Genomic DNA, 23,994 nt, shown 5'->3' with positions numbered 1-23,994 from the left:
TGAACCTACACTTTTGCTACAAAGTCAAATCGGGATGAATGATTGGCCCATGGTCTGAATTGCGAAGGTTTTGGTCGTTTAGACTCTCCACGTCCAGGTTCTCGACAAAGGTCAACGGCTGCTTGGATTGGGCACTGAGTGTGTCAAATATGATCCATTAAGTTGAAAACAAGAGGAAGTTGCTATAGGAGCAAACCGGTCATCAACGTTGGATTCGTCATGGAGTGCGCGATCAACGCGTGTGACATCCCTTCGAATACTTCTTGACGAGCCTGTTGGGCCAATTACTATAAACTCAACGAAAGGCGCCAAGCAGCCAATTATATAAGGCACGTATCAGCCGGTAATAGAATTACGCCATGGACATTCGAGTATTGTACGGAAGACTAGGCTGTATGCTAGAAAGGAGTAGAGTGTAAAAACGGGTACCCGTGGGCACCTATAGGTATTTAAGTTTTTCTTAGGTTATTCGTGGGCTACTTGTTTTATTATATAAGTAATTTAGGTATATTATAAGTAACCTAATATAAAGATAAGTACCTTATAAATACCTATAAAACGTAAAATAATATAATATAATAATATAAATTAATTTTCTTAAATTAATTATAATAATTAATTATAATAATTAATATTAACTCTTTAATATTTAATTATATTTATAATAAGTCTTAAGTTTAAAGTATAAAGTAAGTTATATAAGTTTTATTTAAGTACTTAAAAACACTTAATATTCTTAATAAATAATTATAAGTATCTTACTTTCCCTTATAAATTTATTTAAGTCTTTTTTCTTACCTATACTTACCTAAAGCCCACGGGTAAGCAACCCACACGGGTACCCGTGGACCTTTTACACCCTAGAAAGGAGTGTGCGTAATAAGCGCAACCCGACCGAGGACAGGAAACCGCCGTCTCGCGCCTTTTGTAGCAAGAATTCGCCATCGTCAGGGCTAACAACGTTGGGAGAACATCTTTGCGCTCGGTGCAAAGCGTTGTCGGAGGTGTTGGGGTTGAGTGGCACAATAGCACAGAAGCCACGAGCTGGTCTCGCAGCACTTGATCACCTTCAAGTATACGGCCTTGTGAAACTTCAGCATAGAATCTTTGACTTCAACTACAATATTCATTGGAAAATCATTGCGTTACTGTCGGCTTCACTTGTATTCCACCCCCCTTTTTCCCAAAAAAAAAAAACAAACAAAAAATCAAGTGCTCCTGCAGCCGTAGCCATGCAGAAACAATTCTTTGTTGGCCAGTTGCCATCAAGTCAGAGCGAATCGGTCCATACTATGGCCTTTAAGACCTTCGAATAACAAGGAGGAAGTGTGGCACAGCTTTTTCTTTTGCCGATCCATCGTGTAAGTGGCCAGTCACCGTCCCAGGTGCATCAAGGCGATGTGGTAGTGTCCAACAACAACTCTCAGCATTGTATTTCCAGAGGAGGCAGGGCGAGAAGCTCTCCTCTCTCTCGACAATACGGATGTCTGGGGAGTCGGTCGAGCTCTGGACCGCGATAGGCTCCGTGCGACCTCCTCGGGGGCCGCGAGCATTTCCCATCGTGGGAGACCAGTCTGAGATTTACCCAGATCCGCTTGGAAACTACCCTCTTTACGCGCCATGGCCCTGTCACCAAAACCACCAACATAGGGGTGACCATCTACATCACCAACGATGCTGAGATCTCCCGCTACGTACTGGGAGGGGGAGAATCGTTCACCAGGGGTCCAGGACCACCTCGGATCCTTCTCACCCACTATACTACAGGAATGAGCAGACGGCACTATTTACATGCGACAGCGCCACGCGGGCATTTCCCCCAGCTCACAATGTCCCCGAGGGCAGTCACACACTACGCGCCTCTGGTACAAGATGCGACCCGTCCAGTATTCAAGGTTCTCGACCAACTATCGGATCAAAAGCTCGAAGGTGACGTATACCAGTACGTGTTCAAGCTCGCTGGCCAGTTCGTGTTTCGGGTCATACTCGAACAACACCTGCAGCACTTTACCTCGCTATCGACACCACCGGGAGTCGCAATCCGTCTTTTACCTCGGCTCATGAAGAAGACTTCGCTGCGTCCGAGATGGTAAGGCAGCCTGCCTTTTGGTGAATCTGCTCGCTTGAAGGTTGTTCGGCGCCTCCTCTTCAAGACGATCGCCGACGAGATGGACGTGTTCATGCCAGGGACTGGCCTCCTGTCTCTAGAGGATCCCACGACACCAATACAAGCTGCCTGTGTCGAGGACTTCTTGTCTTGGGCCCGCGGTCAAAAGGTGAAGTTGCCGGAAGATATTCTGCTCGGCAATGTGGTCGTCCTTGTCGCTGCCGGCTTCACGACTACGTCGTCTCTCCTTTACTGGGCTCTCTACTCGCTGGTCAAGCACGAGGGCAATGAATAGTGCCACTTCCAGGAACTCATTGACCATGGAGCGCGCGGATAGTGGAAATGGACTCATGCCACATGAAATTCATGGATTTCGTCAAAGAAACAACGAGGTTCCACAGCCCTAGCTTCCAAACCGGAAGAAATACAAAGACAGGTGTCATTTTGCCTGGCGGCTACCTTACTCCCAAGGGCGCGATGGTCATTCTGTCTTTTCCAACTTTGAGCAAGAACCCAGCCTACTGGGATAACCCGGCGCAGTTCGATCCAGATCGGTGGGCCGTCCCCGGCATCTCAGGCACAGTTATGAAGAATGGGACGTGCTCGCCATTCGCGGCAGGCGGGAGGGGATGTGCATCTTTTAAACCTCGCGCTGATGCAAGTCCAGACGGTCCTTGCGGAGCTTGTGTATAGTTATCATTTTGAGGACCCTTCGACAGAGGCCGTCACATACGATCCTGAGTTTCTTGTAATTCGCCCGCTTCACTTTTACGCAAGCCCGACGAGAAGAACTGAGTCGCCAGCTCAATGCCAAGCCAGCACCATGAAGCGAAGCGGCAAATGATCACGATGGTTTTTGCCTGTTGAGAACTGGGCAAATTTCGCACTCTAACTTGTAGCTAGACCAACATTCTTGCAATACATTTCTTTACAGAAACGTTGAGTTTCCAGCGGGCTTACATCTAGCTTCCACGTGCAAAGCACTATTCCAATACCTATCCACTACGTATTCAGGACAACCAAATTCACCCAATTCGGTTGCAGGTCAAAGTCCCCGTAGCCCGAGGTAGAATTGCGCTCCAGCAAATCGATGCCATCAGCACTATCAACTACATTTTTGACTAAATTACGCCACTCAAGAATAACCAGGCCGCATGAACAGCGTCCTAAAATGGCTCGGTCCGTTCAAGAAACAGCCGTCAACTACACACGGAGCCCACTACGCATCCCTTGCAACCCGGCAAGCCACATGGGCAAATTCGAATGCCTCCGCTCCAAGGCGGCCACTCCAAGGCTTCGGAGGCCTCAAGTTGGGACAAGGGCACCAAGTCCGAGCTGGCTTTGCTGACGGCGGGACAATCAAGACGCAAATGGGGTTGAATGTTATCCACGGCTGAGTATCAGCGGACCTCGTGCCGCAAAATTCAAGAATGTGAATCGACAACTGTGCCAATCTGCGCAGGCGCCTATCAATTTCCAACGGCGATCCTATGCCCAGTGGAAAACGGGCATGGCCAGCACATGCTAGGACGTCATGTGTGGTATCACTGCTTCCATCGGCTTGTTACTAGCTAGGGCCAACGGCTGTATTAACAGCTGGGTCAACGGCCGTACAAACGGGTACACTGATGGGCACACGAAAGGATATACGTATGTGAACGATTACAACTCGATGTCGCTCTCGGAGATGCTTCAAGCGTCCATCAATGCCCTCAACCACCGTGGTCCCGATGAGTCGGGGATGTGGATAAGCCAAGATCAGAGCGTCGCTCTCGGCCACTGTCGACTTCCGGTCAATGATCTCACGCCGAGCGGCAGGCGACCACTGGGCCCTGGCAAGCGACGACGGAGATATCCACGCCGTGGTCAACGGTGAAATCTACGACCAGGATCAACTACGACAGCTCTGCGCCGACAAACACGGGTAAAATTTTCCAGCGAGAGCGATAGCCGGTTGCTCGCGTTGTATAGAATTTACGGGACGCCCGGGTTTTTCCAGCACTTGCGTGGTGAGTTCGCGTTCGTCTTGTACGACGAAAGGCAAGGCCGCCGGCGGGTCATCGCCGCACGGGATAGGTACGGCATCAAGCCGATGGTCTGGACGACTGTCGGTGACAGAGTTCTCACGGCGGCCGAAGCCAAGGCTTTCCTGCCGCTTGTTGGTTGGAAGCCGAGTTGGGTTGTCGAGGCGATTGCCACGTCGGCCTGGCAGTTGAATGTTCGAACGCTGTTCAAGCGAGCCAAGAAACTGCTGCCTGGGCATTGGCTTGAGGCCACGGAGGGAGGACTTCAGTCTCACCGATACTGGGATGCCGAGTACGAGGACAAGGTCAGGATGGTCTTTTTGACGCCCGACATTTGGCCACGAGGCTAACGTGATGAATAGCCCAAGGCGGAAACTCGGACTGTTGACGAAATGGTCCAGGGCGTGCGTGAGCACCTTGTTGAATCTATTCGCCTGCGACTACGAGCCGATGTCCCAGTGGGAATCTATCCGTCTGCTAGTATCGATTCATCAGCCGTGGCCGACATCGTCACGGAGCTGGCGAGGCAGGAAAACGTCAAGATTAGCAGCCAGCCAAGCACGAAAATAACATGTTTCAGTGAGTTTCGAGCCGCCTACCTCCAAATGCCAAAATTGGATATATTCAGCAGGACAAGGATGGGCAGCAGCCTAGTAGCCACGATGACCAAGGTCCACGATGGCAGAATTCAGCCCCAGGATTGACATGATGTACCGAGAACGGATGTTGCGGGAGGCTGTCCGGCCATACATTACAGATGAGCTGCACAAGCGCAAGAAGCACCCTTTTAGATCGCATGAAGTGGCCTAGCCATTGTTGACGCGTGAAGCTGTCGAGGGGCTAGGATTCGTCGACTATGACGAAGTTGAAGAGTCCATGACCCAATAAGCCTCGCACTAACAAACTCAGGATATATTACCCCTGTTGTTCCTCCTAGCGTCTTTGACCTCTGTCAGTTCCCGGCCGTCACTTCTCAGTGCCTTTCTAGCTTACTTTTTCATACCTACCCTCGTCGGTCTGCCTAGCCACCTTTCTCCACCACCATCGTCACCATGAAGTTGTTGCCAAGCCTTACAGTAAGGCTGATGAGCTTGCATGCCGCTCAGACTGCAGCGATTAGCAGGCTATACAACCTGAGCAAGTTTCGTATAAATCTCTTGAAAGATGTGCCGCGTATGAGCGATGTTATCACCAATGCTTGTCTGCCCTTAAGCCCCGTGTCCCCGGGCTTAGGTCGACAATAGGCATTAGCCAGGATATTCTGAAGTCGCTCAAGGAACAATAACACAATCATTTCGACTGGTGCTGACCGGCAAAGGACGACTTTGGCGGCAACTCCCGGGGCTGGGACAGTCCGCCCGCGTTGATTGCCGATTTGCGCAATATCGGCAAGTACTGGCGGTGAAAAGGAGCCGTCCTCTCCTTGTGTGTCTTCTTGACGGAGAACAAATAGGCCAGGATAGAACAAATATAAGTAAAGGGTATTGAATACCTCGCTCTGGGAATAGCTGGTTGAGGACTTGAAAAATTGCTCCAGCCATGCCGTGACATTGATCGTGAACCAGGCCATACATGTCGTTTGCCCGCGTTATAACGGAAGCAAAAGACGCCAAATACACCATTGCGAGATGTGCCATGGCGCCCACTGTGTTGAATTCTCAAGTATTTACACTTGGCGGCTGACAGAATGTATATATGTACTCTTAGCATGAACCATGAATCAAGCTTAAAAAAAAAAAAGTAATAATAATGTTACTAATAATTGATGAAATAAGTAGAGGGAAAATTGAAATGAAAAAAGAACCCCCGGCGGGACCATGCTGTATTATAGTATAAAATCTAATTTTTCTTTTTAGTGTAACACTAATACTAAGATTAGAAATCTTACGCCTCAGCCACTAGGCCACGGGGGCGACATGACGATTTTGGAACTCGCCCAAGATTAATGTATATTATAAGCGATAAAGAAGTCACATACATCGTAAAAATTATTCAACGTTTCTGCTACCAAACACTTGTGTTATATAATATTTAGACCCTAGAGCCATCGCTACGCCGCGCGTTTCTTTCTTGGACCTGATCATCACGTCCCAGAACCGGGTAATTGGGCCGTAATTGGAAGCTTGCGGCCGGGCCCGGATCGGCGCTGTTGAATGTGACGGCCTTCCTGCTGGGCCCGATGCCAAGCGTATTGGGCTTGGTCTCGCCACTAGTCTCGATTAACTGACCAACAGCTTCTGCTGCTGGTAGCCGCGATACTAAAGGCTAGCTGAGCAGAGCTCTTGGAGATGCTGGGGGACATGATTTCTTTGCTGCAAGGTCTTCTGGTAGATACCATAGATTTATCGCTACCTAATACTGGAGATGGAGCTACTAAAAACGCCATTACTCTTATGAACTCAGCATATTAATAGCGATTATCGCGTTGATTAACGAGTCGGGCTGCAAGGTTGTGATGGGCTTGTTGAATGAAACAAGACTATTGCCGAAAGGTTGGCTGTGACGGCTGATAAATTAAAGGGGGGGCACTTGAGGTCTGTGGCAGAGGGCTTCCGTTGGATTGATGCTGCAGTCAGAAGGCTCGTAGCAGTTTTTGATTGATAAAGCCGCCTGGTGCTTTACGCCCTGGAGACTGAGCCTGATCAACCTCACCTTTCCAGAGAAATCTTAGTCTCATCAGCCGTACAAAAGACTGTTGCGCACCAAATACTATATACGTCAATTACGCTGTTACCAAGACTCAAGAACTGCTGGAAAAAGTCTACCCGACAAATCAAACTGTACTAATTCTAGTTACTTCTTCTTACCCTTCTTCCGCTTTGATGCTTTTCCCTTTGGTTTCGTCGCCCCTGACTTCTTGGACTTCTCCCTATCAATAGCATCCTCCGCCAGCAGTTCTTCAATTCGCCTGTTCAAGTCTTCTTCTTCATCTAGTACCTGCGCTTCTTCATCAATTATTTTCGCTTGCACCTCAGCCATGTCGCGCCATGAACTATCCAAAACACACTGTCTCGCCATTTCCCACTCATTGTCACCGGCGTCGTCAACACGTTTCCACTCTATCCATCTCTGCGGCATGGTGTCAAACCAACCGACATGCCGGTCAAAGTCCCGAAGGCTGGGCTTGTCGCTTTTGCTGTGTACCAGACGGTTAGGCCACCTTCGGGTTATCGTGTTCTTCTCCTTGTATTCCATGCCGAGGAATCCCGTTTTGAAAATGCTCTTCTCCTTGTCGGTTTCACAGTCGATTGCGAGATAGAATGCAAAAAGCTTCGCGCTTTCGATAAACCTGTGTCATGAACTGCTCGTAAGCCACATGCCGCAGACGGCCTTCGTACTCGAGTTACGTCTTACCGCTCCGAAAACTTGTCCCAGTTGCGCCACATCAAAAGGCCAATTCGCCGTCGAATGACGGTTTCTGTTTCACAACCTTGTTCTATTCTGACTGGGGGGGCATAGTCGTCAAGAATTGTAGACGACGGCTCAAAAGTCTGGTATCCCTCTTCACAAATCTCCCCTTCCAGTTCTGCGTCAGAATTGGTGACCGATAGTCGACACATAGCCAGCATTGTGGCAAACGGATTCTGGTCTTGGTGTCGCAGGTTCCCGGCCGCAACTGTCAAATTGCACGCAGGATTAAAATCCCACAAGTCTCCCATCTTGTTACATCAGCCAAGTTGTTTGGTGCGCGGTTTTGGAACAAACTCACGTGAATACGATCATACATGACTGGCTCAGGAGCTCGATGAAGGGTCATGGACATCCCTACCGAAGTGAGGCCAACCATTATGGACAGTCGTTTGCTTTCCTCTTGAAATCTGACTAATATGTCACGCAAATAGTAAAACAGTTTGCCATATACATCATTTTGGACTAACCCGTCTTGTAAGTCGAGAAACTCCATGGGCCACTCTGCTATGGGCTCTGCGGTTGCTCCATGTGGATAACAACCGTCGCCCTGGAAGAATATGCTACATCAAAATCAGAGGTTAGTTCAACCGAACCAGATGAAGCGCAAGGTAAGGAGAGAAACTTGCGGGTTTAACATGTCGAATCCATCTGTCGGGTGTCCAAATGGCAACAACAAGCCATCTTTTCTCCATTTCATCAAGCCCGCAGTCCTGGAATGCGTCATTCGGGAAGCCGCTATTTTGAGAGGTTCGCAACTCTTTTCAGCATCCAGAGCTCGAACTATGGCTGCCTGATCAGTAGACATTTGTTTGTCTGGTTTTAGAACCCTGCTTATCAGGCGCCATTGGCGCTCAAACAAGTTTCCAACGAACTTGATGTCACCGTCGCCCCATGACATTTGATATGATACCTCATATCCAACACCATCGTCAGATACGCTCTGCTGTTCTCTTCTGGCAGTCTCAAAGCACTCATCAAAATCCTCGTAATATCCCTTCATAACAACGTCTACATGGTGCCAGAGAGCTAGTGGCAGCTTCGCTGAGTACCAGAGGTGAATCGTTGCTTCGGCATTCAAATAAGGATCGTGATGCCGATCGAAAAGCAGGTGTATAGCGAAGAAGTCCCGACAAACATGTGCTGGAGTGGTAGGATTCAGGGCTAGTCGAAGGACTGGTTTGGCTGTATTTGGTATCTTGAGAAGCGTGTATATGAAGTGTCGAAATGAAGACTCTAAGCCAATGTTATAATGCGAATCTCGGAGTGACAAGTCCAACTGACGTACGTCCATGTATAAACATCGACAACATTCCATTGAAAAACCGCCCTTCGTTTTTCTCAAGGTTCAGTAAGTCTGTTGCGGCGTAGTTTGACCAAAAAGTAAAATAGCTATCCACGTCTTTTCGTTCGTCCGCTTGCACGTCGTTCGACACTTGGTGGTCATGCGTCTTCTCGCAGGCTAGTTTGTGCTCGGGCCAATGTCGGGCGCGGCAGGCATGGTCGCAGTACTAGAGATTCTTAATTCAGAGTCAACTTCAATGTGTCTCATCGTACATACAGCAACCAGGTGGCAGTCCAGGCAAGGCATAACCGGTGTAGCGCCGCAAGGTTTGCCGGCCTCATTCTTTGCGGCACAAGTTGGCCGTGTGATGGGATACGTTTCCATTTGCAAGTTTGTTGAGGTCATGGCGACATTGTATCGAAGGCAAGGTGATTTATATCATGGAAAGAAAAGCTCCTAAGCGAAAGATGTAAGCGCTACGGAATGCCCTGGTACGAACTGGTGCGAATTAATATTCGTTCTTGTTGGATCCGAAGATGATGAAGAAGGTGGACAAAGAAAAGGAAGCGTGCTTGCAAGATGGAACGTCAATCACTGACTGCACGGCAACGACCTCGTCAATATGAATGCGCAAAACGCACGTGCATGGCACGAATGCCAGCTGGGGGGCAGTTGCCAGCCATCAATTGACACGACCAGACGAGACTACGTCGGCCATTTGTTGAAGTACATGGCGTTGCACCTACTCCACGGTTCACTTGAGCATCTTGAACAGAATTTTCGTACCATCAAGGGTTGATTCACCATCAAGTTGTCTTCACCACACGGGCTTTTGACGCTCTGATGAGTAATTGTACACGGCAACCTAGCACATCAAGACAGACCAGCCGTCGGTCCATCTTAACCCTCCCATAATCAGCACCATGACGGCAAATGAGACGACGATACTCGTCGCGCCATATACGTAGGCATTTCTCCTCCTCAAACTGTTCAGCTCCGCGACCCACGTCGACACCGTCGTTAAGCAGCCGCAGAATCCATCCTCCACACCTTGCAGAACCTGACATCCAATAATGCCGCCGCTCTGAACGTGGGCGATATCCCATGCCATGCCCAGTACAGCCGTGCCCATGACGTTGGCGGCAAACGTCCCCAGAGGAAACGCGGCGACTTTACCATTCAAGTAGATTGCGAGGTAGAATCTCGCCAAGCACCCAAGAGGCGCGAACACCAGGGCAAATGTGGCTTTCCCACGCCACTGATCATGCGGAGGGAAGATGGACATGAGTACGGCACCAAGCCAGCATCCCCATCCCAGCAGGACAAACAGAGGATCCAGGACTCTTCGTGTAATCGGGTAGGGTATCGAAGGGATAATGCGCTCCGTTGCGATGGCAAGGTGCGCACCAAAGACTAGCGCTGCCAACGACAGTCCCACGGTGGTGATGATGACTGCCAACATGGCCATGAACGAGTAACCCCCGTTTCGACTTTGAGCCTCGGTCCCATATCCCGGCGCGACAATGTCATTCGACATGGCCAGGAAAACATCGCGGATAAAGGATGAAAAGCTGGTAAAGCTCCCGCAAAAACCAGTCGCCAACCCAATGTACAGAGGTATCGTCTTTTTGGTCGCAAGGTGTTCTTTCTTTGCGGCCGCGGGATCAATGCCAGACGCAGACCCTGCCGTAGATGCGCTCTCCTCATCACTACGCCCCTTTGCACGCGCGAGAGTCTGGTCGTAGGTCGGTGTGCCCCATTCATGGCGGAACAGCATTCGATCTTCAGCGAGGAAGCCCATGATGAGGCTGCCCCCAAAGTTGGCCCAGATTGTGGTGAATATCACGGGAGTGTCGACGTAATGAGTAAGAGCCGTCAGGCCCAATCGCGCCAGCGTGCCCATCAATGAGAAGAAGACCAGGTATGATAGGGTGTATAGTTGAGTGAAAAGTTGGGACACATTTCCCTTGCGAGCTTCTTCTGCTTCAAACGGCCCCTCGGGAAGTTGCTGTGATCGTCTTGTACGCCACTCTCTCTCGTGGCTACGTGCGACTTCTAAGCTCGAATGACGGTAGACGGGGCCGTCGGTGACGTTTTCGACAGGGCAAGGAGCCGCGAGTTCGTCGAGGTTGAGATAGGCATCGGGGATAGAGTAGCTCTCCTCGTCTACTGCGGAGGCTCTTCGGCGTCGAGACTTGGAGCGGCTAACCCTCTTTTCCGTGGTTGTTGAGGCAGAAGGGTTGTTGACCATGGTTGTTGGACTATCCGAGGCCGCGTTGGGCGCGTCGGGTGAGTTGGCGATGGCGGTGGTTGATATCAACTCGTTATCGCGCAGCTTTTGCGTGTCACCCGCCATGATGGCTCAGGGATCCGAATTGCATTGACGCCGTACGAGGCGGCTCAATGAAGAGGGTTGGAGCATCTTAAAGTCTTGGGTTGGCAGGCCGGGGGTGGTTGACAACAGGAAGGATGCGTGACCGTTGACGGCTGGGTTAGCTGGACCCACAACGGATATACCGGCTGGCACTGGCAGACGGTAAATTTCGTGTTGGCGGCGGTGGAGGCTTGGAGCTGTCCCACAGCGGCCGTGACAAGACGTGATTCGATGGAACGAACAATATCGAGCCGAATTTGTTTTGTGTTGTTGCTATTTTCATGACTATGGGCACAATTTCAGGTGGCCGTTGTCGTCATTCGGCAGACACTGTGCCGACGTCGGTGTATACTCGACACTCCGCAACTTGCAGCATGTTCATTGTTCACAACCCATGTAACTAAGCAGCCCACCCTTCGTCGCCGCCGTCTAGTGAAAGCATGCATTATCCCGGCACCCCAGTCTCGAGCTACGACCTGCCGAATCTAGAACATCAATTGCAAAGCAACATTGACAAGATCGATCTCCTTCTGGAAATATGGTGCCATCCTGATATTTGAAGGGTCCTCGCTGTCCATTGCCATCTGTTCTCTAAACTAGCCGAGCCGCCCATTCTCGTAGTGCGGAATCCGGCTTCCTGGCGCCATCAATTGATATCTTCAATATTCTAAAATTCCATCGACAGCTGCCGGGAGCGGTAATATCCGGCTAACAAGGCTCCATGTAGTCAATCGACATGTCCCCGTATTCAAATGCCTTTTCATTTTATTAATCTGTTTATTTTGCGACTTACGTGCCATCAATATTTCGTCGAACCGCTTGTCGTAGACACAGAACATTCATGTTTCGTGCGGAGTAGACGGGGTAGAATCAGTATTCAAGGGGAAATCACTGTGCCATGACGTGTGATGGGGCTTGACAGCGGGTGCGTACCCCAACTCGATGCCCCATCGCCAACCGCAGCGGAGACCTCCGGACTCCCCACGCCACACGCCACAGATCGCCCAGGTGCCCCTCACCAACCCTCCATCAACATCATGCCGCATCCCGTCAACTGACAAGCGAAATACCATCAGCCGTTAACCATGCAGTGGCGCCCGCCATGTGCAACTGGTCAAACTGGTCCTTATCCGGGCTCGGCACGCAGGCAACCTTATCCGCAGCCGCCCGATAAGTGACACGATGCCAGGTGACCAGCCCTCAAACCTCAAACTTCACACCTCCCAACATTCAATGTCCCTTCCCCCTCCTTGGCCTCGCCCGCTTCCCCTCCCCCCGGATGCTCGCTACCCAGATACGTGAGCACCTCGCCTGTAATCTCAAGCTCCCAGGACTCCCGTCGCCCGCAATTGCATCCGCACCACGTCCTTGGATTTAGGCACCCAGCCAGTTGACCGTTTGCCTCGCGTTCCCTCACCATGTCGTCCCTCCCCAACGTCCACGTCTCGACGCATCCGTCCCTGCTCACCAAACTGAGCCAGCTGCGCTCCAAAACAGCCGACTCGAGACAAGTAAAAGCGCTCGTGAATGACATTTCGCTCATCCTGGCATGCGAGGCCCTGGCTAAGAATCTTGTAACCGGCCCCGGACCCAAGGTGAACATCCCCCAGTCTGCTCTAGCTGTTTCAAACCACCCACTGACGCCGACGCCAGGACGCAACTCCGCTCGGCTTCCAGTACACGGCGACTACGGCGCACCCGCAGACGATTTGCATCGTGCCCATTCTCCGGTCCGGCCTGGGCATGGTGGACGGTAAGAAAAACCAGCTTTCAACCGCGTGGGAATGAATCCGGCATTGACGCAGAAAACGCAGCCGTCCAGACCGTCCTCCCCGCCCCCGTCCCCGTACACCACCTCGGCATGTACCGCGAGCCGTCCACCCTCGACCCCGTCGAGTACTACAACAACCTGCCGCACCATATCCCGCAGTCGTCCGCCGACAACAGCACCGCCAGCAGCCTTGCCATCCTGGTTGATCCCATCATCGCCACGGGCGGCACGTGCGCCGCCGCCATCCAGACGCTGAGGGAATGGGGCGCCAAGAAGGTCCTTGTCATGTCCGTCCTCGGCGCCGAGCAAGGTCTCAAGAGGGCCGCCGAGGAGTGGCCCGAGGGGACGGAGCTGTGGATTGCCGGCGTGGACGCCGAGTTGACGCCCGACGGCATGCTGAAGCCTGGCCTGGGCGATATCGGTGACAGGTTGTTCCTGACGACAGCTAAGCATGCGTAGATGAATCATAGAATTACTGCCCGTCTTGTTTCATATCCTTGTTGCTGGCTGCCTCGTCTCGCAGCAGTACAACTCAAAGCTTGACCTCCATTATATGTACATATATAAATTCCCCCTTGGGGAACATGCCACGGCTATGAAATCATGTACTTCTCCTCGTCTAGCAATGTCCTCTCCTTCCAGCAATCTAGAACCCACCCATCTCCCAAAACACGCGGCACCTTGGCCCAGGAGCTCACTTGTCTCCTCACCGTGTCCGCCGTCTCCCCGACTTCCATGGGGTCGTCTCCCACGACCACCACGTGCGTGACGCCCTCCCGCAGGCTGTCCACCACCTTGCCGCCCGTATACATGATATAATGGACCAGCTTCCCCATCGACCCGTTCACGCCGTCCACGGCTCGAAAATGCACCACGCACCGCCTCATCATGAACCCCCTCAGTTCCGTGATGCCCTTGCCCCTCTCTTCCAACTCGGCCAGAAAATGATCCCCGTCAAAGGCCTCTTCCACCTTGGGCATGCCGCCCAATATCCCCCTCAGCTCATCCACCGAGACGTCGCGCGCATAGCTATCCCCGTACATGTCCGTGTTCTTGGCCGCAATAGCGCGCAACTCCTCCGTCGCATGAAACAGGTGGCCCTCCTCGTAGGGCAGCAGAAAATCGCCACCCTGCACGACGCAGTCCCTGATCCACTTGGGGCGGATAATATTGGCTTTGCCGCCCTTGATCAAGCTCGCCACCTTGACGACGTTCTTGTCCGCAATGAGAACCATGTTTGTACCCGCGACGGCGCGCTGCGAGATGGTGCCGCCGTTTTCCTTGATGACAGCCTCCAGCTGCGCCTTTGTCTTCTTGTACGGCTTGAGCGACTCGGAGAGCACGCAAAACTCGAGACCGTCAAAGACGTGCGACGCCTCGCCCCGGAACTCAACGGCCGTCGCGTCCTCGCCCACAATCACGACGCTTCTCTTGGCGCGTTTGGGGTTTCTGCGTCTCCTGTCCTCCACCGTCATGGCCTTCTCCTTGGCCTCCCGGTCCACCTGCCGCTTGAGCTCTTCGAACTCGTCCACCGACAGCGCCGAGTCCCACGCGCGGTCGAGGCGTAGCCGGCGGAACCGGGGGAATCGCAGCGTGTACCCCATGGCAAAGCTGTCCGACGGGCCGACGCTGGCTGCCTTTGCCGAGAGCACAACCGAGTCCCTGGGCCGGATCCACACGTCCGGCCGCTCAAACTGCTTGCTCTCTCCGCCGCCGAGCTCGATGTACTCGGTCGGGGGCTTCCGTCTGTCCCACTCGACCCATTTTCCTTCGGTGCGGTGCCGTATCTCGGCGTAGTCCTCGCCGCGGAACCCGCCGCCTACCTTGAAGAAGCTGTAGCATTTTTCGGGGTTGTCGCCGGCCTGGATGTGGTTCTGGGACACGCGGAGCCCGCACAGAAAACTGGACAGCGTGCCGCCTCGTTTGCCGGAGCCGTAGTACCCGCCTATCACGAGGCAGTCCAGCGATTCGCCAAATTCAGACATGTACTCTGGCTTCACCTTGAGCCAGTCGTCGTTGCGGCTGTTGAGTCTGTACATGGAGCGTGGGTTCTTCAGGACAAGACCTTCTGAGGCGTTGGCCACGACTTCTCGGAGCATGGGCTCGATGGCGTCGGCCGTCGTGGCGCTTTTGTGCGTGTGGATTTCGAGGCGCCGGTGAACAGGCTTGATTGCCTTTTCGAGGGCGCGGTGCCGGTCGCGAAGGGTGTACTGCGTGAGAGGTTTGTCGTTGAGATATAATATGTCAAAGACGCGATACACGGGCCGGTGGCCGGATGCGTCGGAGCCGGACTTGTTCTGTTGCTCTGCAATGGCGGCGGTTTTCAAGGTGCCAAAGGGGACAATTTTGTCGACCGCCATGTCCCATGTGATCATCTCCCCGTCCAGTATGAGATTTCGAACACCGGGGGCAAAGGCGTCTTTCAGGTGGCGCGTCAGGCTGGAATTTTCGTCCAGTACGCCGTCGCCGTATAGATACGTGTAATCTTTTGCCTTTCGCGACCAGAAGCAAAAACGCTTCCCTCCGGGGTGGGCGGCATCAGCCACCATGTGCATCTGCATTCGCTCCCCATCCAGCTTCTCCTCAATCCAAAATTCCGGGTCATCCTCTGTCGGCCGCAACAGCTCCGTCATCTTTTGAAAAGAAGCAGGCATCTGGAACTGGGCCAGTTGGGGCTGAAAACACTGCATCAGCGATATGCCGGCTTCTTCTTGCTCCAACCTGACGTCCGGGTCGTACAGCTCCCAGCACACGCGTCTCAAGCTCGACGACACGCTGAATAACGTCTCGCCGTCGGGGTGCCACAGGTAGAGGAACGTCTTCTCCGTGGCACCGACCTTCATTTGCTTGAGGATGATGCGGATGAGCCACAGCATCTCCTCGGCGTTCATGCGATTGTAAAACGTCTCAAACACCCTCAGGTTTTCCGCTTCTCCAGCCGATGCAGCCAACTTGTCCAGCTGCTCATTAACCTCGGCAATGGTCATGTCGCCCACCTCGATCCGCATCGGTCTCTTGGAGATGACCTCGTAGCATCGGCCGGCAAAGTCGCCAGCCAGTCGAGCCGCCATTGTCTGGCCGGGCAGCTTCCAGTGCAAGAGATTGTAGCCATCTTCAGAGTTTTTGTCAATCTTCATGAGCTTTACCAGTAGCTTGCCGATGGCGTTCTCCTTGAGCCCGTAGACACCACGGTCGCGGTCCTTGTCGGGCAGAATCAGCCGCAGAGCGGGATAGAAGTCGTTGCCGACTTCTTTGCGCCACCTGTTGATGAATCTCTCGATGATGTGGCGTCTCTGCTCCTGCGGCGAGAGCGAAGTTGCACCGTGAGGGCCCTTCTTGCGAGCCGGGCCAGCCGCGGGCTGCTTCTTGTTCTCATTGAGCGGGTTGAAGAGCTGCAAGAACAGCTCGGAAAAGCGTAGGGTTTTGGAATGATTATGCGGTCTGTTTGGGTACCTGCCAGATTGTCAGCCAGGACATCAATGACGAAAATGAGGGTTTCAATGATTACTTTTCCTCGAGCTCTTCTTTCGTCAAGCCGACTGCGCCATACTGCATTTCCTCCTCACGCTCAGCATCCGCATCTGGCGACTTGGCCCTGTTGAAGCCGCTCATTGTTGGTGCGCTGGCTTTTAGCGATCAGTCACAAAAGAAAAAAAATACCAAGTTCAAGCGGCGTGCTATGTCGGTCCCAGGGATTTTGGTATCATGGCGAACACTGCGCAGCATCTCTCGCGTTGAACAAGGTCAACCTGCTTGTGCTCCGGCGCAGAGTACGTGAGCAGGCAGAAGCTTGGATGTGGGGTGAATGTTGAACCGGCATTGAAGCTAACCGCGCTTGCCAACCTGGAGCCAATGAGCAGCACTGAAATTGAAACTCCCAGGCCGCCACCTCGTCTCAACTTCTTAACACTCACGGCAAGCATTCACGATGCACCGTTCTATGACCCTTACTGTAGTTTGTTTTCGCTCCTGCGCCCATGTTTCTTTTCGCTGCTGAATTACATCTAGCCCTATGTGTCTGAAACTCTCAAGGGGCCAGCCGATCGAAAGACACTTTCGCTGGGCGCTGGATCGGGCTGTCCCTTGCCACGACAAACTAGCTCTGTCTCACCTCAACATCGTATCGTGGCGAGACCATCATCACTGACTGCTCTCGTGTCAGCCGCCGGTTCGGTTGCACAATTATCTTCAGCCACCTTGCCCGCCATGCGTTTTCTTACCATGGCCCTGGCGCCATGCGATGTGCACAATGCTGCAAGTGACCACGAAAGCCACATTGTCCAGGACATGAGTACCAATAACACGGTTTCTTGCTGTCGTACCGCATATGAGCTGACCTCTCGTCTCACCAGTTGTGCACGATCGGGGATCGTGCCACCTACCTTGCCCATGTTCTGAGATGGGCTTAACCATTTCTGTGCCATCCTACGCCCCCTCTTTCCGTGGGATCAAAATGCGCCAATGTGAAAGCCGTCTGGCGAAATATGGATTTTTCTCCCATGAAATAATCATATCAAGCTTTTAATTTTGTTCTACAAGAGCTCGACATGTGTTGGCACCAATACCTGGAGAAAGGGTAGGGCAGCCGAAGCCAAGTGTTGGACGATGAGCATTCCTCCCAAGGTTCACCCGAGAGACTGAAGGCTCATTAAGTCTCAATTATTCAGCCACCTCGCATGGATGCTTTGCGTGGGTGCATGATGGAATAGATTCTGAGCTAATCGGCCTTGTCGATGGCACATTTCGCCATGGCATTCAAATGCCCTATTCCAAGCCACTTTACTGCCGTGTACTCCCTCGTCCAACCACGTAATATATAGAAACTCAGTGTGATCCAGGTCTGGCAAGCCCTTTGCAAAAACTCAACAAAACCCAGAATTCACAGACCAAACTTGTAGTTTTCTCTCAGTCACCATGGCTTATGCTTCGACCCATCCCAATGTGCTCAGCGTGATCATCGAGGTCGAGTTCCTCGTGGCTGTCGAAAAAGACGGCTACAAATACAACAACAACACCGCAGCTGCTGGAAACGATACAGAAAGCACCGCCTCGCAAATTCACAAATGGAACTGTCCATCCCAAGCAGACGACCCATCCATGGATGTCCTGCACCAATGCAGGGCCGTCCTGTCCAGAGACAACGCCAACGTCATCATCCGACACAACGAAACGCACCTGACAGAGAGGTCCTGGCAGTCTGCGCGTTTCGATTCCTGGATCCTACAGCCCTGCCACAGCGCATTCGCTTCGTCGGGCAGCCCGGCAAACTACGACTGGAGCGGCGTCAAGCTCCGAAGCCCGCTCATGCCCGACACGGAGCTCAACGGCGACCTGTCCCCGGTGCACCGGTGTGTCGAAACCCTCCGCCGCGCCATCTTCATCCGCGTGGATGCATCCTGCAAGCTCAGCGTCTCACTCCGGCCCAACAACAACTTCACACTGGTCCAGGCCAAGAAGCTCGCGACCTTGGTGTGGCTCACGGAAAGGGACCTGCTCGTTCCGCTGCGGCACCTGAGCCGCGACGCGGCCGTCGTCTGCCCTCGGCCAGTGACGACCGCATCCCTCATGGCGATTTCTCGCCATGGGCAGATGGATGTCGCCGAGCCTCTCGACCCGCTGCTGGAGGGAATCATGCATTCCCACCTGCCCACGGGCCTGGGGGACAGCGTCGCCCGAGGCTGCCTGCAGAGACTGTGGGCGTGTTCTGACCTCGCCCATCTCTCGAGCGCGCTTCGCGACCGGCACCACAGCCCCCTGGCTTTCGCCCTGTACGTATACGACGACGACGACGACGCCGAGGACAGCAACACCTCGTGCTGCGCCGTAGCGTCTTTCCGCTGCGCGCCGTGGCATCCCCGCCACGGGCTCGACGTGTCGCCACACTGGACAGACCTGGTTCTTGCATTTGGAAGGGCCATGAGCCTGGTATCTGAGCGTTTCAAGGGTCTTGTAGCTGAGATTGACGAGACGAACTGCGCGTCTCGCCAGGGTGATGCCGACGGAGCGTGCCACCGGACACGGCTGATGAAGGCGCTGGGCACGGGGGACGCGCGCTGCGCGGAGTGGGAGTGCATCGTGGCGGACTGTACAAACGGCGCTCCCTGACTGCCACGGGGGCTCGGGTCATGTATATTTGCACAAAGCCTCGTATAACTCTAGCTCTCTATTATTAGCTTAGCTTGCTGTGGCCCTCGGTGCCAAGAATTGCTCTTCACCCGGCAGCCATGCGCGCCGCCTCGAAAAAGATTACCTGCTAGTCCCCATGGTCTCTCTCCCCGAAAAGACTCAGGCCCTCCGCGGCCTCCTCTTCCTCTTGCGAAGGGAGACAATCTGCTTGCGCTGCACCAGCCTCACAAACCAGGCGTATATCATGTCCCGCATGAGAATGATAATGGTCGCACACGCCGTCGGCACGGCACACGCCCAACTGAACTCGATATTAGTACACGTGCCCCAGACCAGAACCAAACGGGGCGGCGAACAAACAAAAGGAAAAAGGAAAAGAGCTTACAAGTACCATATCCCGTTGTGGATCTCCGGGAACCCCTCGAAATTCTGCCCAAAGAAGCCCGTGATAAACGTCAAGGGCAGGAAAATGATTGTCACCATGGTCAGCTGCTGCATGGACGCGCTCTGGTTCGCAGAAATGGTATTGAAGATGAGATTAATCAGGTTCTCGGAGCTCTGCTTCAGCTGGCCCATGGCTTCTGTGATGAGGATGCAGTGGTCCAGCGCGTCGCCCAGGTACGTGTGCGTCATGGGGGTGACGATGACGCCGCTGGCGGGGTTTTCCAGCTCCCGGCTGGCCTGCTCCTGGGTCAAGTGGGTGCGGTGGTCGCGGAGGACGTTGACGAGGTTCTCGATGGGGTTGAGGAAGCGCAGCATCTTGTTGATCTCGCTGATGCAAATGTACAGGCGGCGGCACTGCTTGATGCTCGGCGACGTGAGCACGTCCAGCTCCAGGTCGCCCAGGAGGTCGGTGTAGACGGCGGTCAGGGGGAAGGCGAGGTCGATGATGGCGTCGACGATGGCCTGGACGAGGAGCGAGGCGTCGCACGACTCGCGGAGGCTGGTGCCCGGCGTGGAGAGGCGGGTGACGATGGGCCGCTGCACGTCGTCGGCCGACACCTCGAAGAAGGATATCACCGTGTTGTCGTTGGTGAGGAAGATGGAGACCTGCTCGGCCGAGACGGCCATGCTGTAGGCCGCCAGGGACGAGTTCTGCTCCATGTATTCGGTGCGGGCTTCGTTTCCCGACGCGTGGTACCGCTGGAGCGAGCGTATCATGGACGTTTCCCGCAGTGTTGAGCCGTCGGCCAGGACCGGTCCGCCCTGGGCGTCGCGGATGTGGTGCTCGGGGTCCCTTTCCGCCTGCCTCGCCGCCCGGTGGCCGAGGCTGCTTAGCCACCGCTTGACGGTGGTTTGGGACGGCGTGCTGCTGCTCGAGGTGGATGAGCTGTCGTCGTCGCCAACAAGGTGGACCAGTTTCTGGAGCGTCATGACGATGAAGGCGTGGCTGGGGTACCTGGGTCGTTCAACCAAAGTTAGCAGTGGTGCAATGCATCAACAAGATCTCCCACGGTCTACCAATGGCAGAGAGAGACTGACCAGTCGGCTTTTGTCCTGTTCCGCAGGTTCATTACATCCTCCAGCGCGAGCTTGTGCAGCCCCTTGTTGGTGCCCACGGCCTGGATCACGTCCCAGCTCAAGCCATTGACATTGATCCAGCGGCACTTGGCCCAGGTCTCCTTTGGCTTCTCCAAGAAGGCGATGAAGGACTCGTTGTTGAAATGCTGCTGGACCATGCGCTCCAGGGCGAAGTCCACAACGGTAATGTCACACTCGGCACTCAGCGCGGTCATGGACGCGTGGCCGCCATCAGGCAGTTCAGGATCGTAGCCCGGCTCGGAACCAGGCTGCCAGCCCGGCAGTGCGCCGTACGTGTCAAAGTCATCGCAATCATCGACAGTTTTGAACGTGTTGGCGCGCGAGCTGCGGCGGCGGACGAGCACGGGTGGCAAGGAATCGCGGTAGATTTCCGTGTCGGAGCGAGCGGATCGCTGGCGAGCTTCGGCGCGTCGGGGAGACAGGTTCTGCGTGTCGACGCCGGCATTGTATGCGGCGCGGGGGTCGGATGAGGTTCGGGGTCGCGGAGAGTCTGGAGAGGGCGTTTGCTCGTCGGCTTGTTTCTCAGAGGCCATGGTGTCGCGACTGCTGCGACGGCGAAGAGTAAAGACGAGGGTCGGAAATGTCACGATGCGCTCCTCGCCAGGCCGATGGGCATCAAGGTGGAGCGGAGTGCGGGTGCTATGATTGTGCGGCAACGCTGCCGCCGCTGCACAAGTCAGGAGCGTGGGACGTCATGGCCACTTGGAAATTTGTGTGCCGGAGAGATGTGAATGACGATCAGCCCTGATCACACATATCCCGAGTAGTCGTGCGTTGCGCGCTGATGACGTCGGGGAAAGCCACCACATTTTGGCATCTGCGCGCCAATAGCAAGTCTGAATGTCAGCCACGTCCCTTTTCCTGCCTTTGACGAGATGAACGGTGCCGGAAAAGAACGGCAAATTCGATAATGCCCCCTTGAGACTCGGGATGGGCAATGTTTGTGTCTGGGCATGAGTTTGCCCGCCCGCAGCACGGCGTGAGAAAGCTGGGCTACGCAGCACTTCAAGGCATCTGAATAACATGGGTCACGACTAATTCAACGGATCCACGCCCTTGCTATGAAATGCCAAGTTCAAATACGCTGTTTCCAACCTTTTCAAGGCGTCTTGACTCCTCATACAAGAGCCAAAGGTGACAACTCGTGAGCATGAGATTCAACTTCACAAGCCCGACCCGGCGATAGCTTTCCACAACTTCACCCTACACCATCAGGGGACCGTTTCTGACCAGCAGTAGTCCGAATTGTCGATTGATGGGCAAGCAACATAAACCTTTCGCCGCCATGTCCCTATCGCTTTCGACATCGAACTGGAAGACCCCGCGGCATCCAGCCCATCATGTTCCAGTATTTGGCCATTCATGAGGCCATTGTTATTGATTTTGAGTGTCATCTCAGTATACTGAGGGCCAGCATTGCCCATATGTCCCCCCTCGAGCCCGTTGTGACGCATCGTCACCAGATCCTGCGACGAGTAGACATCTGTTGCGCCTATCGCGCCAAAGTTGGGAATGCGGAGGCCGCGTCGGATCTGCGCCAGAGGCTATAACATTTCCCTGCAAGCTCTTGAGCGACGCTCTCTTTTGGACACAGGTTGGACAGGGGCAGGGATCATCGATGGCCTCTAGGAGATGGATTGGATTCTCGGCACAAGATTCGCCTGCGTCACCCGAGACTCTCGGTCCGAGCCTCACTCGTGCAGGGCTTCCATTGACAAGGAGGGACATGGTCCTGACCTGCCCAAACACGTCTGGGCCGACGTATTCTGCCTGCATTGAAACAAGCTCGATAAGCTTCTCCTTCATATCGTCGTATTTCGCCGTGATGCAGCACCTGACCTCCCCCTCGATCGACGCCCAGCTCCAAGACGGAGCACGGTATGTCGCCGGCCTGGTTGCTGTCCTGGACGCCACGGATTGCCACAGGACATCGTTTGTCAGAGTTCGCTTCCACAGCCCCAAGTAGTAGTCGTCCTTGTTCAGGGCCTGAATGGCCCTCGCGCAGCCCGAAATGGCAGGGAGCTTGTCGGCCTCGTACGTCAAGTTCCTCCGGGAGTAGTTCTGCACCATCTTCGCCCACCACGTCGACGCCTCCATCGTGACCCATCGCAGAGCCATTCGCCAACGAAGGTCCTCGCTGCTGTAGCCCGGCGCATGTCGCAAGTGGTGAGGGAGCCGGGGCGCCATGACATAATGGCTCGACGTGTCGTGGAGGATGTCGTCTCCCCGCTTGGTGCAGTGTCTCGTGTTGCATCGCCATGCGACCATATCTTGGCCGTAAATGAGCACCCGAGGCGACAGCGCATTTTCCTGAAGGATCCAGGCGCGCCCGTCTCCCCTTTCAGAGTGTATGAAGGGCACGTTGGGCGGCATTTGCGACACAAACACGTCGCTGCCACCCGGTAATGGGCCATCCATGACGTCTCTCTGTATCCTAGGGGAGAGACAAGGTAGGCATTTTCTGGGGGCTTTTGTCATTAGGGCAAAACTCTGCTTCAAGTTGAGCCTGACGCGTCCGGCTCTCGTCTCGCGTGGAAGAAAGCAGCCTTGCTCGCTGCCCGCGGCGCCGGCGGCACTGATTGTTAACAGCGACTTCTTGTAGTATTGATCCATCAGAGCTGCTTCGCGCCGCTTCGCGCCGCCAGTCAGCTTGGGCTCGGGCATCCGTGCCCTGCAAGATGCAGAGAGATTCGATCCATAGGTATCGTACTCCCAGCTTGCGCGTGATGAGCACGGCATTTCTAAAGGTTTCCGGCAGCTCGGACTCGGAGATCTGCGCTTTTCTGGCCGCCAAAGTTTCGACGTCTGTGACGAGGGGTCTTGAGGCACCCCAGCAGTGGCTCAAGGTGACGTAGAATCCGCGAAGCTCCCTTTCCGTCTCCAGAAGAAAAGGGATCCTCGATCCATCCGAGGGCCCTACGTCGATGACTCGAGTGGGCAGTAGAGGAAGGTCATGGACCGTGTGTGCATCTGCATCCCTGAGCTGGAACAACTGCTGCTGTGTTTCTTTCTGCCCCCTGATTTCCTCATAACTTTGAGAGATGTCCTGACAAAGCCTGGCGTCCTCGGCAACATTTGGGTGGTTGCATATACAGTCCTTCATCCATGAAGCTATCCGGCCAAACACGGCATCGGAATCCGCACGAGCATGGACTTCCCGTCCTGCTATTGTGCCCGCAAGCCGAGAATCTTGATGGAAAAAAAAATAAAGCAAGTTAGTCGATGTGTCATATATTTCGCAGGTTGCGGCGCACATTGATCCCGTCATACACACCCGGGGCGACGAAAAGGTGCATTCGACCATGTCGGTCCTCCAGTACGCCATCATGATCGGTCCGCAGCACCGCTTTGATGCCG

The 23,994-nt window shown here is 53.9% G+C and overlaps 11 protein-coding genes across 13 annotated transcripts; 5 read left to right on the top strand and 6 right to left on the bottom strand.

The window, feature by feature from the left end:
* Window positions 1–1,829: 1,829 nt before the first annotated feature.
* Window positions 1,830–2,093, top strand: J3458_020178 (uncharacterized protein; the record flags this gene model as incomplete). The annotated part of the gene is made up of 1 exon (XM_066121889.1): window positions 1,830–2,093. The coding sequence occupies one exon, from the start codon at window positions 1,830–1,832 to the stop codon at window positions 2,091–2,093; it is 264 nt and encodes an 87-aa protein (XP_065973064.1).
* Window positions 2,094–2,168: 75 nt separating this feature from the next.
* Window positions 2,169–2,402, top strand: J3458_020177 (uncharacterized protein; the record flags this gene model as incomplete). The annotated part of the gene is made up of 1 exon (XM_007808453.2): window positions 2,169–2,402. The coding sequence occupies one exon, from the start codon at window positions 2,169–2,171 to the stop codon at window positions 2,400–2,402; it is 234 nt and encodes a 77-aa protein (XP_007806644.2).
* Window positions 2,403–3,903: 1,501 nt separating this feature from the next.
* On the top strand, window positions 3,904–4,835 carry J3458_020176 (uncharacterized protein; the record flags this gene model as incomplete). Its single annotated transcript, XM_066121888.1, is given in 3 exon segments — window positions 3,904–4,031; window positions 4,046–4,436; window positions 4,494–4,835. The coding sequence occupies 3 exon segments, from the start codon at window positions 3,904–3,906 to the stop codon at window positions 4,833–4,835; spliced, it is 861 nt and encodes a 286-aa protein (XP_065973063.1).
* Window positions 4,836–6,685: 1,850 nt separating this feature from the next.
* J3458_020175 (uncharacterized protein) lies at window positions 6,686–9,607 on the bottom strand. 3 transcript variants are annotated; one of them, XM_066121887.1, is made up of 5 exons: window positions 8,828–9,607; window positions 8,169–8,775; window positions 7,841–8,102; window positions 7,486–7,790; window positions 6,686–7,420 (listed from the first exon to the last, which is right to left on the bottom strand). In XM_066121887.1, exons 1-5 carry the CDS (start codon window positions 8,850–8,852, stop codon window positions 6,925–6,927), a joined length of 1,695 nt encoding a protein of 564 aa, XP_065973062.1. In that variant the 5' UTR covers window positions 8,853–9,607; the 3' UTR covers window positions 6,686–6,924. The 3 variants fall into 3 exon arrangements, with proteins under 3 accessions (XP_065973062.1, XP_065973060.1, XP_065973061.1); XM_066121885.1 differs by having other exon boundaries at window positions 8,169–9,607; XM_066121886.1 differs by having other exon boundaries at window positions 6,686–7,790.
* Window positions 9,608–9,689: 82 nt separating this feature from the next.
* On the bottom strand, window positions 9,690–11,180 carry J3458_020174 (uncharacterized protein; the record flags this gene model as incomplete). The annotated part of the gene is made up of 1 exon (XM_007808455.2): window positions 9,690–11,180. One exon carries the CDS (start codon window positions 11,178–11,180, stop codon window positions 9,690–9,692), a length of 1,491 nt encoding a protein of 496 aa, XP_007806646.2.
* A 1,246-nt stretch (window positions 11,181–12,426) lies between these two features.
* On the top strand, window positions 12,427–14,266 carry J3458_020173 (uncharacterized protein). The gene is made up of 3 exons (XM_007808456.2): window positions 12,427–12,793; window positions 12,852–12,951; window positions 13,013–14,266. The coding sequence occupies exons 1-3, from the start codon at window positions 12,617–12,619 to the stop codon at window positions 13,426–13,428; spliced, it is 693 nt and encodes a 230-aa protein (XP_007806647.2). The 5' UTR covers window positions 12,427–12,616; the 3' UTR covers window positions 13,429–14,266.
* Window positions 13,563–16,911, bottom strand: LIG4_2 (DNA ligase (ATP); the record flags this gene model as incomplete). The annotated part of the gene is made up of 2 exons (XM_007808457.2): window positions 16,478–16,911; window positions 13,563–16,422 (listed from the first exon to the last, which is right to left on the bottom strand). Exons 1-2 carry the CDS (start codon window positions 16,579–16,581, stop codon window positions 13,563–13,565), a joined length of 2,964 nt encoding a protein of 987 aa, XP_007806648.2. The 5' UTR covers window positions 16,582–16,911.
* A 170-nt stretch (window positions 16,912–17,081) lies between these two features.
* J3458_020171 (uncharacterized protein) lies at window positions 17,082–17,393 on the bottom strand (the record flags this gene model as incomplete). The annotated part of the gene is made up of 1 exon (XM_066121884.1): window positions 17,082–17,393. The coding sequence occupies one exon, from the start codon at window positions 17,391–17,393 to the stop codon at window positions 17,082–17,084; it is 312 nt and encodes a 103-aa protein (XP_065973059.1).
* Window positions 17,394–17,883: 490 nt separating this feature from the next.
* J3458_020170 (uncharacterized protein) lies at window positions 17,884–19,074 on the top strand (the record flags this gene model as incomplete). The annotated part of the gene is made up of 1 exon (XM_007808458.2): window positions 17,884–19,074. One exon carries the CDS (start codon window positions 17,884–17,886, stop codon window positions 19,072–19,074), a length of 1,191 nt encoding a protein of 396 aa, XP_007806649.2.
* Window positions 19,075–19,254: 180 nt separating this feature from the next.
* Window positions 19,255–21,170, bottom strand: J3458_020169 (uncharacterized protein; the record flags this gene model as incomplete). The annotated part of the gene is made up of 3 exons (XM_066121883.1): window positions 19,255–19,396; window positions 19,481–20,494; window positions 20,578–21,170. The coding sequence occupies 3 exons, from the start codon at window positions 21,168–21,170 to the stop codon at window positions 19,255–19,257; spliced, it is 1,749 nt and encodes a 582-aa protein (XP_065973058.1).
* An 862-nt stretch (window positions 21,171–22,032) lies between these two features.
* J3458_020168 (uncharacterized protein) lies at window positions 22,033–23,376 on the bottom strand (the record flags this gene model as incomplete). Its single annotated transcript, XM_066121882.1, has 1 exon — window positions 22,033–23,376. One exon carries the CDS (start codon window positions 23,374–23,376, stop codon window positions 22,033–22,035), a length of 1,344 nt encoding a protein of 447 aa, XP_065973057.1.
* Window positions 23,377–23,994: the final 618 nt, after the last annotated feature.

Source organism: Metarhizium acridum, assembly GCF_019434415.1.
Source record: "Metarhizium acridum strain ARSEF 324 chromosome Unknown scaffold_572, whole genome shotgun sequence".
In the NCBI taxonomy this organism is placed as follows: Eukaryota; Fungi; Ascomycota; class Sordariomycetes; order Hypocreales; family Clavicipitaceae; genus Metarhizium; species Metarhizium acridum.
The sequence above is the reverse complement of the archived record's forward strand: the minus strand, read 5'-3'. Positions and strand labels throughout refer to the sequence as shown.